Source organism: Falco peregrinus, chromosome 9, assembly GCF_023634155.1.
Source record: "Falco peregrinus isolate bFalPer1 chromosome 9, bFalPer1.pri, whole genome shotgun sequence".
NCBI classification, from domain to species: Eukaryota; Metazoa; Chordata; class Aves; order Falconiformes; family Falconidae; genus Falco; species Falco peregrinus.
The window spans coordinates 19,080,371-19,092,849 of NC_073729.1; the positions used below are offsets into that span (position 1 = coordinate 19,080,371).

At 40.3% G+C, this 12,479-nt stretch overlaps 1 protein-coding gene across 3 annotated transcripts in view; it reads left to right on the forward strand.

Annotated features, from left to right (window-relative positions):
* Positions 1-12,479, forward strand: part of CAPRIN1 (cell cycle associated protein 1) — a 35,859-nt gene that overhangs the window by 493 nt on the left and 22,887 nt on the right. For all 3 annotated transcript variants that reach the window (XM_055813326.1, XM_055813324.1, XM_055813325.1), the window contains exons 2-4: positions 36-226; positions 9,640-9,702; positions 11,606-11,692. In XM_055813326.1, coding sequence (XP_055669301.1) covers positions 38-226; positions 9,640-9,702; positions 11,606-11,692 — 339 coding nt within the window. In that variant the 5' untranslated portion in view covers positions 36-37. The remainder of the gene's footprint in view (positions 1-35; positions 227-9,639; positions 9,703-11,605; positions 11,693-12,479) is intronic.

The following is a 12,479-nucleotide window of genomic DNA, read 5'->3' on the forward strand; positions in this document are numbered from 1 at the left end:
GCGCCCGCGCTCTCCTCTCTCCCTCTCTCACGCAGAGATGCCCTCGGCTACCAACAGCACTATGGCGAGCAGCAGCGGGAAAGCGGGCCCGGGCGGTGAGGCTGCCCCGGTAGCGGCGGCCGCCCCGCAGGCGTCGGGTGGCAGCATCACCTCGGTGCAAACCGAGGCCATGAAGCAGATCCTGGGAGTGATCGACAAAAAGCTGCGCAACCTGGAGAAGAAAAAGGTGCCCTCCCGTCCTCGGCGGCCCTCCCGTCCCCCTCCCAGCCCCCAGGGTGGGCCCCGGGGCCCTTGGTCGCCCATCCTCCTCGTCCCCTTTCCTCAGCCTGCGGGGGTCCTGCTTTATGGCGAGCCTCGACCCCGCCGCCGGGCCGCCTGAAGGGGCCGTCGATCGGTCCCGTTCTGGTTTACTTCCTCTTAGGCCGGCCGGTCCCTTCAGCCGTGCCCTCCCGGTCCCTGGGTGAGGGAGCCTGCGGCCTGCGCGGGTTGTTCCTGGCGTCGCCCCCAGGGGCCGCCCGCTGGAAGGTTCCAGAAGGGCGAGTGTCTCTCTCCCGGCCTTTCCCCTCTCCCTTTCGGGGGTCCCCCGGCCCATTGTGTGGGCCGGCCTCTCCCGCGGCCCCGGGAGGGAGGGAGGCTGCGGGCCGCGCTCCCCTCCCGCACCCCCGTGCGGCAGCGACCGGAGGGGCCGCGGCTGCCGCCCGCCTCCAGCCCCGGGGCCGCGGCCCCCTCCCCGCTGCCGGCGAGACCCCTCGGTGGCGCGGTTCCCTTCCCCCCCCCCCCCCCCCCCCCCCCCCTTCCGCCTTTTGTTTCTCTCGGCTGGGCCAGGCCCAGCGCCGCTCTCGCCTCGCCGCAGGGAACGGGCTCCGATTTCCCCCATTCCCCCCCGCCCCGGAGCCCCGCCGCCGCCGCGGGAGCGCTCCCCCTCCCCGCCCCGGAGCGCCGAGCTGCGGGGAGAGGCTGCGGTGCGCCGGGCTCCCCTCGGAGCCCGGGCACATGGAAGCGGGAGCTAACATGGCGGCGGCGGAGGCCGCCTCAGCCTCTCCGACGGAACTGCATTGTGGCAGCTGCCTGCACAAAGCCGGGGGCCGCCGGCCACCCCACCCAGCGGGTTTTTCGTCTCTCGTTTTTCATCGCCCTAAGCTCACCCCTTTGGGAGTCTTAGGTCAGCTGGCAGCGGCCTTTAAGGAGTTATTTTTAGAAATAGCAGCGACTAAATCCGTGGTCCTTGGACGGGTTCGAGTTGTGACAGGAGAGAAAAAGGGTGTCGTGGTTACTTACAGTTTATGTGGCACCCACTCAGTGCTCGGTGTTGCTAGATTAAATGAGCCTCAGCGAGTTTTCCAACCTACAGAGCATGAGGTGTCGATCAGAAAAGAGGCTAATGTACCTGTAGCCTGAAGACTTGCTTCAAAACTCTGTCTTACTAAGCTAAAATGAGGGAATACGACAAAATAATTTTATGTCAGTGTTGAAGCCCTAAATCTGTTTTTGCTCGTAGAAGTGAATGGGCACAAGTACTTTTCTATTGATTTTAACTAGCACTTTAGATCATGGTAGTCTAGACTAGTATTCTGTATTTGTATAAAGTAGAAATACTGGTGTTAAATTAGGCTGTACAGGTCAGTTGCAAATGAAACAAGCTGCGCCTTACCTCTAAAGATGTGTGCAGTTCAGTTTCTCACTTAAAAAATGAGTGTGGGATTTTCCTGCTTTTTAGCAATGAAATAAGAGAAAGCAGCAAGCTAGGAGCTTTTAGATAAGTTTCAGAATCAGAGGATCTTTTCTTGATGCTTGTCTGAATACTGTAATGTATAGACAGGCAAGATGTCTGTCTTAAACTTGTCATTAATACATATAAATGTGCGCACACACAAGAACAGTGGTCCTCAACTTGAGCAAGACTACAGATCTTTATGTACGCCTCTAGTTGTTTCAATACAGTAGAATGGTTTGAAGCAATCATTGTATCTAACACACAGAAATCCTCTAAAAATATTGTTCTATGATGTTCAAAACGCGTCTTTAAAACTAAAATTAGCAGGTGAACATTCTGCTGATCTGTTCTGTACTTGGAAGTAATAAAGAGGATAAGCACACTTACTGGTGTGCGGGTCAGCTTTCCTTTCTAGTAGTGTTTTTATTTACCTTATTTTATAAGTAATTTACACCTATTTTTACACTTGCCTTCACCATTCCATTCCATTTGAATGGACTTCAGTCAACTTCCATAGTATCTTAAGTTACAAGGATGGGTGGGATTCTATTGCTCTGGCAAGAGAGGGTGAAAATTGGTGATACTGGTCTCACGAAGGCCCTAGTTTTTTGGGTGGGTTTTGTATTATCTGTGGCTGCTGTCACTATTTTTTTATAAATATGGTATCGTAGCAAATGATTAGAGGGGATGAAGTGCCTTTTTGCTAGAAATGGCTTCTGCTGAAAGGTGTTCCGTTAAAATTAAAGAGTCTGTTTTTGAGGCACGTATGGGATTAAAAGGAAAGGCAAAGGCTGGATCTTGAAAAAGAAAAGCTAAGTGTGCTCTCACACTGATGAGTTAAAGTTCAAACATTTCTCTTGAGTCTTTAACAGGCTGAGGAAGTTCTGAAACTTACTGAAGGATGACTCTCACTGAAACACTGTAGAAGTAAGGAGGTAAATTGTTCTTGGTGTATCAAAGCAGGATAACTGATTTGTGGGTTTGAGCCTCTCCCTTGGTGGAGGAATCAACAGTCCTTTAGTAAATCAACACTCGTCAATAGTGTTGTGTGCTTACTGTCCTGAAAACAACTTACTGTACGCATGGACATCTGTATTTTTATTTTACTTGTCAATAAATTTATTTAACTACACAGATGGATTAATTTTCCTTTATGTTGCATGTTTTGACAATATCTGTTATTTTTTTAGCCATCCAGAAAGTAAAATGGTACTGGATACTGCACTGACAGGAGTGGGTGAAAAAAAAATCAGTAAATCTCAGTGCAAAGACTTGTGCTTAGTTGAACGTTTAAACCTTTCTTTGTCATTGGCTGATAATGAAGGCCAGTATAGGTGATTTTGAGAGCTTTGTATTTGAGAACAAATAAAAAAATATGCTTAGACATGCATTTGAAGGATGAAAAACATTGCTCTGTAAGAGAGGTACCATCTTGGGTTTTAAATGGTCTGCAGCTTTTAGTTGAGGAAAGGTCACTCATTATGAAGAAAGAAGAAATTCTGAAGTAATTTAGTGTCATGTGTTTCGTTCTAAACTCTTGAGGATAAAATTGAGGTGACCATCGAAATAGAGTACACAATTTCAAGTCATAATATTTTTAACTTAGTTTTATATATTCTGAATGTTTCTATATTGACTAGAAATCTAGATTATTACCTGTACTTCCATTTTCTCTTCCTAAAAGTGGCCTCGTTATTTTGAAGAATGAGTATTGCCTGTGTTAAAAGGGACTCGGATAAATTGAATTGCTGTTGAAAAATGTATGTGAAAACGTGGCCTGAAAACGTCTGTGTTCTCTTCATCTCTTTGTATCTGGGAATGATGGGAATGCTATCCTGATTTCCTCCTTTTTTCTGAGATGACTAGGTATTTGTGTGTTCGTGGGGGGGGTGTGTGTAATTGAAGATTTCTCTACAAGACCTTCAGACATGCAACTGGGGAGTGGATGTTGGCAAGCTTAGTTCATTTAGAAGTTGCATGAACTCCTTTAGGCTTTTGTTAGGTGTCTGAGGTGAGAATCCTACTAGCTACCCTGCTAGCTTTCCAGGTTCCCTGGGACAAAATAACTTCAGTAAAACTTGGATTTTCTTACTCTCCCTGCCGCTTGTGCTTTTTGGGTTTCTTTGAGGGAAAAAACCTTTCCAAATTAAGCCAATTGAGTGTAGACCAAACTAGTGTTTGGATACAATGACAAATAAAAGTTATTTTTGCTTCCTGCTTGTGTAATACAGCATGAGCTATGTAAAAACAGTTTTTAAAACCAAATGTTCTGTTGGATAAATTACCTCATTTGCTAAGACATGGTTTAAGGTGTGGGCAGGTGATCACAAAGATTATTCTTGGGCAGCTGTAAATATGAAATACACTTGTTAGGTTAAACTACTTGACATGGCTTGAGATTGACATATACAGTTAAAAAGACTGCATGTTTTAGCTGTAGCTGGTAACTGAAGATGCTGTTGCTTTATCAGCCTGTCTCTGAATTTCCAAATAAGTGTAATCCTGACTGGGTTTAAAAATGAATACTTAAAAAGTGGTTTTGTCCTTTTTACGCAAGAGTTTTCACTGGAGCAGTAGATGGATATTTCAGGTAGATATGACTTGGTTCAATACAATGTTGGGTTTCCCATGGGAAACGGTTACAAACCTATAGTAAAAGCTGGGATCAGTTTTCTATTCTTGTATGTGTAGCTAATGATAGCAGACGAGTGCCATGCTTCAAGTAGCTGGTTGGTAGCAACACTTTCAAGCGCTTTTACATGATTATTTGGGCCACTTGGATGCTCAAGGCTTGTGAGCATCTCCAGAAGCTTTCCTTGTGAAGCTTGGTTTGAAATTTATCTTTTGGAAATTAAATATGATTTTGAAACCAATAAATTGTAAAATTCATTTGAAACTGTGTATTGAAAACCCAAATCTTTCTTTGAAGCCTCTCCTAATAGCAGTTTTGGATAACCAAGCTTCATCTCTGAAAAATCAAGCAGGTTTATCTGTGAAATTAGATGTTGTTTGGTACTTTCTGGTTTCAGCTGGCTCTGCTTTGTTTTTAACAGTCGTATGTAGCATAGAGGTTATGTCTCATAGCACATTCTGTTAAGCAGGTACGTGATGAGTCTTACAAGCTGTGGAAGATCTTTGGGTTATTTAAGTTTTTCAGATGCTTTTGATATTTTGTGGATGCTGTGGTTTTTTTTTCAGAAGAAAAAGATACACAGAATGTGTTGGGAGAGCCCCGTTTGTGTTCTAGAACCCAATTTGTGTTCTAGGATTCACTTGCTGTTGTAAAAATAACTCATTTTGAAAATAAATGATGTGTAGAATGAAATCTAGGTCTCTTGCAGTGTACTCACCTTACCTGTAGGTTCATGGTGTTTCTATACAAAATACTGTATGGTGATTTGGAAGGAGATCATACATACGCAGCTACCAAAATTTTTAGAAGTTTCATTCATCTGTGGCTTAACTTAGTTCTGGTTACTGAAGAAGTAGTATCTTTTTTTCTCTGTTGTCAACTCAGTTCAAAAGCTTTACATTTTGAAGATTGCATGTATCCATTGGTTCTGCATTTCTTTGGGGGAAGGAGTGGGTCCCATCCTGGTTGGTTTTATACCTCTGGCTCTGTATGGGTTTGGTTGCATCAGGCTGCTGACCCAGGTGTCAGTCTAGCCATACGGCTGTCCTTGTTGGCACGGGGTGGGCAGGAGAATAACCCTTTTGTGATCAGTTCCTCTGGGGTAAGCTGATCAGGAGACTGCGGTCTTCAGAATTGGTGTGTCTTTGTCACTTGCTTAAAAGCCGATACGGTGTGGAGATACTTTTCTCTAAACTGTTAAACTTAGCAGACTTTGGTGAAAAAATGCAAGAATATTTACAATTGTTATTTCAAAATCAAGTGCAGTTTAAACAGAAGACCTGTAAGCGTTTTATGTTCCAGAGTATTGATGTTAATGTTTTATGACAGCTTCTTGGTTGTAACTCAGGACTGAAACAGCTTCCTGGGACTTTTTAGATGTGTATATATAGTAGGAAGTGTACCCAGACAGTAAGTGTGAGAACTCTGGCCATTTCTGAGAGATTCTGAACTTCCATGTTTCATTAAACTGATAGTTTTACCTTTTTGATTGTTTTTCTGCCTGTTTTTCCTGAAGAAATGGGAAGACTTGATTTTTATATATGTATTTTTTGGGCAGTCTTTGCTAAGAACTGAAACTGGTGAGCGTCAAGATAATGGTGGAGAGCAGATAAATCACAATGTACAAATGTGAAACAGGTTAATAAGCTTCTGTTTTGTAGCTTAGCTTTTCCTTGCTTCAGTGCAAAATGTATTAGGCGGCTATTTCAAATTTTGGATTATCTTAATTGCTTGATGCTGTTAAAAAATATATGCTGTTATTGAGATGTCTCAGAGAACAGACTTGCAGTAGTCCCCTCCATCTTTTCTTTTCTTGTAGTGAAGTGTGCCTAACAAAATGTTTACTTCAGGTGGTTGAAGGGGTTACTTTCTCCCCTTCCACCTTGTAGCTTGTCACATACACTTGTCCTGTTGTTTCTGGTATGAACCATGCAATTGAAATTATCTGGTTAAATATAGTGCTTCCCTCCTGCTCCTGGCCCTTTTTTAAGGGTTATTTTTAATCAGATCATTCCAGTGAACCAGTTTATAGCATAGCACTGTAAATGACTGTAACAGCACAGCTGAGTGGTCAGGCATTTTAAAAACGTATTGTTTTTGAAGCTAATGTCATGTAACTGTTTTTTTGGGGGGGTTCTTTGATACTTTTTTTTTTCTCCTCACTTTAAGATTGCTTTTTTGAAGCGATTCAGAGGAGGTAACAAGAACTTGAGAGTGAGAGGAGGGTATCTGTCACCATAATAAAGTAATTCAATTTTGGATTCCTGCTAAAATAAAATCTAGGGCATACTTAAGCAATGATCACCACCACCTTCCCCATGCCTCCCCCATGCCTGGTAGCCTGTATGGAGTGGTTTTCTCCTGGGGAGCTCTAAAATACTTCATCTTGGTGGAAAAAGAGCTGAGGCATGGTGGCTTGCTGTCGGCAGAACTGGGGTCTGCTGACTCATGAGCTGTTTAATAGACAATTTGTGTGCTCACTTTGAAACTTGATTTGGTGGTGGGGTTTTTTTCTGCTGGTTTAGCTGCTGTGCGTCAAGATCTATATCCACGATGAGCGAGGATGAAGTTGTGGAAGGAGGGATGAAATTATGAAAATCTTTACTTTTTGCAGATGCAGTAGGTTGCTAAGCAGAAATTTTACTGCAGTTATTTTACAACACTAATGCTGCTTTTAGATTGCTGTTAGTTGACAGTATAGATTAAAAAGAAAGCATTTTGCTTCCTGAATATTTTTGTGTAATGCAGCATTTGGATGTTTGAGATGATAGAAAAATACTTACTTGGCATTTGAAATCTTTGTGGTAACATAAAGCTAAACACGCATTTGCTTGTCCCCTGCATTGCAGCTGAAAGGGCTTTCCTTCTTTAGCTTTTCTGATAGGAATGTTTTTAACGAAGAAAAAAGTGACAAGAAGTAACTTTCCTTCTATTCCTAATGGTTAGAAATAGACATATTACCCTTGCTTTTTAGTTGATAAACTACTGAATAAAAATGAACAAAGCATTTACATTAGACCTAGGAATATTTGATCTTTCTTAAGAAAAACTTAACCCACTTTTTGAGTATGTTATTGCAGTATTCTCAATCTGAAGATACCACCCATGCTGAAGTAAGGCTGCATGGAAAAGGTATGCAGAAACAATTGTAGTTCTTTAGGGTATTTTTGTCTCTTCTCTCCCTTATGCCCTTAGCCACCAAAATGGATTATATGAGTGTTTTGCAGTGTAATTTTGCAATATATGTTTTCTTCAACAAAGTTGACCTCAGCGGCATTCCTTTAGAATTTGATGTTCTGTCCTGTTTGGTTTACTGTTGTTGTTTATGGATTTGTGTTGGAAACTGGATCACAGAAATTGTTGGGTTTTCTTAATGCATTTTTGTAGTTTTGTAGACACTGTTTAAACTGGCTCATCTTAGCAGTCTATTTACTGTGCAGCCTCACAAACAATTGCTTCAGTGCGTGATCAAGGGAATTGTAATCTGCAGCATGGGAGCAAGTGACTTGAGCAAGTAACAACTTTAAAAAAATTTGTCTGCAAAGCCAGTTCACTGTAGGATTTAAGCTGCCTTAGGCAGTGGAGGTGTCAGTTAACTTCGCTGGCTTTGCACTGGGGCGCTGCAACGTTTGAGCTCTTTACCCTCCCTTTTGACTTCACAGCTTAGCTACATTCTCTTAAATCATGAAAACAACCTTCTGTCATTGTCCAACCATGTTGTCATCTATTCTAAAATCAGTATGTAGAAGAGTAAAGTGAACTTATTTCTTGTTGTGTATATTTCCAATATGCTAAATGTTCTTCAGGGCTGTTTTGTTGATATTTTTTTTTATCAACTGTGGCTGCTGAGTTTGATGACTATTACCCTACTAGTGTCTGTCCCCAGCATGAAATTCCCAGTAATGTATTTTTGGAGCTCAGGAACGTTTTTGACTTTGCTTAGGCCGTTACTGGCTCTGATACTGAAAGATTAAGTAGTTAATTGTTGCATCTAACCTGTAGGATTTCCAAAGAAATGAATTGTTGGCACTGGGTGCCATCAGAAGGACCAAGTCTCCTAAGGGTGGTTATGTGTTTCAGTAAATGATGCTTGGCATTGAATGCTTTGTAGGAGGAGCTTTCTTAAACTGTTTTACAGGCTTATCTTTCCAAAAGGTCTGAGATGGAGCATAGAAGTTCAATTAGCTAGAAAAATACCAGTAAAATACTAGAACTGAAATGTTCTTTAACAAAAATAGTAAAACCCCAAAACCAGCAATAACAAAAAAACCCTGTCACTTGGTGGAAAATAAACTCTGAAACAAAGATTGCATCAGGGTTTTGATTCTTTCTCATTCAGAATGAAGTGTTTCTGTTTGCTTTGCTTTTTCATGTTGTTTTTATACTAGCTTGGGAAAGGTAATAATTAAGTATTCATTTTGATAGCTTTCTTTTAATAAGATCAAGGCACATTCCATAAAAGATATGATCATATGTGATAATATAGATATGGCAAAAACCTAGACCTTAACAGTTGGGAGTATTATTCGTGCAGACTTTGCTTCCTTTCTAAGAACCTTTCTACTTAGCCTGTAGAATCTTTGTCACTTGGGCATGCATAAGTTTTACCTGTTTCTGGCTAATGTCAGTATTTTCCATGGTTTCATATTTAGGCAGATTAGAGACCTGATCCTGCTGAAAATTAACCTAACAATTCCCTTTTCAGTTTCTCCCCATGAAAAAGAAATCTTAATGCTCTTGAGCAAAAAATATTTTAGAGCTATTAATACAAATTGTGTTGGTGGGCATTCTTGCATAAAGGATTAGCAACTGTTTTAAAGTCTTTAAAACTAAACTGATGCAACTACAAAGAATTACAGTTCTGAATTTTAATAGCATTGGCAGTGGGTTTTTGCAGTCGTGTTTTTGGTATTGTAGTGATACAGTGGTAATAAGCTCTGACTGGGAACTGAGTTCAGCTCTGTTGTTTGGACTGAAGGAAGTGTGCATTGTGCTTTCCCCATTAGAAGGAATGTGTATTTCCTCAGAAATTAAGAATAGTTGTGAAGACCTATTGTGATAGCCAAATAAACATGGTTAAAATATTTATCTCTTAGGGGAAGTATTTACATATTTTTTTTAGCCCAGAAGACAATTTTTCTTGGGTACAATTTCTATGTGATGGTTGCGTGCATGTGTAATGTGTTGGTCTATGTTTCCTGTAATTTTATTGTACCTAATTTTGTTAGCACAAGTTGAAAAAAGCAGTAACCTGATTTTGGTTCTTCATAATAGCATTTTTCTTTCTTTTCAGAGCAAACTTGATGATTACCAGGAACGAATGAACAAGGGAGAACGTCTGAATCAAGATCAACTGGTAAAAAGAAAAAAAATACTCAACAGATCTCTGTTCAGTTGCTTTGTGATCTTGGTGGGGAAGGGAGGGATGAATTTCGCTTCCCCTTTCCCTTTGGTAAAAGCTAGATTTTTCTGAGATCTGATTTGGCCTCATTTTTTTTGTTGCCTAGAACATGGCAGTTTTTGTGTTAATCAGAAACTGAAAGAACAGGTAGAAGAACATGTATTAATGCTTTATGCTTGTTGAGGTTAGACTGTAAAGAAGCTGTGGTAAAAATTGGCATGTGTTATAACCTGGGACTATTGAAAGCATTAAATGATACCTTTGAGGTTCTCTGGACATCATCCTTTTCTTCACAGAAAATGTGCCCAGAGAGAATTTAAGGAGCTTAGTCACTTAGTGGTAGCTTGTAAATATTGTGCAGTCTAGTTAAAAACATTGCTTAGACCAAAGGCTCTGAAAATAAGCTACGTCCCTATGTGAGCTATCAGTGCAGCAGATGTGATGCTCTAGATAAGCTGGACTTAGTGCATCTGTGCTGCTTCTCTCCTTGTTGGGGCTGGTTCTTAGAAGTAGGTTATTACAGAGCTTGACTGAACAGCAGTTTTCCAATTGTAGTAAATATAAAGCAAATGCCAAATTAAATTCAGTTGTATGATGCAAATATGCATATTGACACACAAAGTGATTACCAGATGTCAGTAATCAACATTTTCTTGATGATTTTTAACATTGAAAAAAGTGAAGGAAAAAAAAATAAGTACCCTGCAACTATTGCAGCTGTTCACAATTAAAGGAATTAGCTGCTTCCCTTGGTCCATGTGATCTTTTCATTTGTCTAGACTTCACTTTTAGTCTGTGACAACTGAAAACTGGAGTATCACTGATCTGTGTATCTTTTTTAATGGCATATTATGAAAACAAACCACAGTAAGTTGTCTGTTTGAGCAAAGGAAATAACTAAAATTTCCTATTGAGGAGGGAAGCTCATGGTTCAATTTTATGGGGACCACAGCCTGAGTACCAGACTTCATAATGATAAAATCTTTTTTGGTTGGAGAAATGCTGAAAATACTTACTTCACTTACGTCTTCTGCTTCTGCAAAGCGGCTAAGAAGGATGAATTTTTATCACCTAATGTGTGATATGTATATATGCATAAGTTTCTTAGCTAAATGACAAATGGAAATCCTTAAGGGAAAAAATCCCTAACAAATACAGTTCATGTTCCTTGCTTTTCAAATAAAGTAGGGCCTTACTTTTTCTTTGGCTCAATGTCCCTTACCAAGAACATACCCATTATTAATTTTGTCACAGGAGGAGTATAAATGTCTTAGCTGTTTCGTTGGGTTTTTTTTTCCCAGATTGATTTTCTGTAACTTCTCAGTACTGCAAACTCAGTACTGCGTTAAGGAGCTTGGATTGCGTTGGTGCAAATAAGAATATAAGATTTAAGAAAATAGCGTTTCTTAATAGATTTCTGGGGAAGGGAACGTTATGCTCCATATAGCATTTTGATTTTGGCTCTGACTCAAAATAAAAATGCATTAATTCTCAAAACATTTATCTCTTGAGTGGTATTGAGTTGCCAGTTTACTCTTCTCCCCCATTCCCTGGTCCTGCAGTTAGTTTTTGTCAGAAACTGGCTAAAGCTAAACATGAAATTAGTATGTAATGCGTGTGAGCCTGTATGTGCATATGCTTTAGCATATTTGTCTAAGGAACTAGAGACCCTAAAGACAAAGTCTTCAATATTTTGGCCAGTGAAAATCAAAATTTGACTTAACATTGGTGCAGTCCCATTCAGAGATGCTGTGTCTCAGGAGCAAAAAAAATGTGGAAATTTGTTGGAAGTATGTATTTTGTGTTCTGTTTGTGATGGCTTACTTCTGTGTTGTTTTTTTTTTTTTTTTTTTTTAAGGATGCAGTGTCAAAATATCAGGAAGTGACAAATAATCTGGAATTTGCTAAAGAACTGCAGAGGAGTTTTATGGCTCTGAGCCAAGACGTAAGTAAAGAGCAAGTGGTGCAATGTGAGCTATCCAAACAGTTAGTCTTTGAACTTTTTTTTCCACTGATGCTAGATGCAGTAGTCACCCCTTTAGAAGGATGAAGTGCTTGTGGTTTCTTGTGTATTTGGCTGTTTTCTTTTACTCCATGTACTAGTTTATCATGTTTTCTGAAGACTATTCCTAAAAGATTTTTCTGATGGGCTACATGAATGTATGGGAACAAAAATAATGTGGTAGTTTTCTAAGAAAACATAACTGTTGAAAACAGTGTGATTGCAAACAAGGCCTGTTATGCAACATTATAGAGCCACTTAACTGCCAATAGTAACATTTTCTTAAAAGAAATTGATTTCACAGGGCTGCTCTCTTTGGCAAGTGGCTGAGGGTTTTTTCATTTCTTTGTATTACTGTAGGGTATAAAGTCTCAGCAACTGAAAGCATTGCAGTTCCTCTTTTCAAGATTCTTGCTGTCTTGTTCCTTGCAAATAGTCTGAAACAGTATGAGACAAGATGAATACTATTTTTGTAAAGGATAAGTTAACTGAATATTAGTAAAACAGGTGATCTTTTGGCTTGGTGTTTTATCAAGGGTATAAAATCATAGTTTATCAAGAATAAGTTTGAAAACTCTAGTAGACATTTCTAGTTATATGAACAGCTTTGCTTTATTTTTTGTGCCAAGAGCTGCTCAAAGACACACTTCAGACCTCTACAGTATTGTTGCAAGGAAGAATTAATTCTGGGGCAAGCTGAAAGCATAACCCGTTCCACAGGACTGGAAGA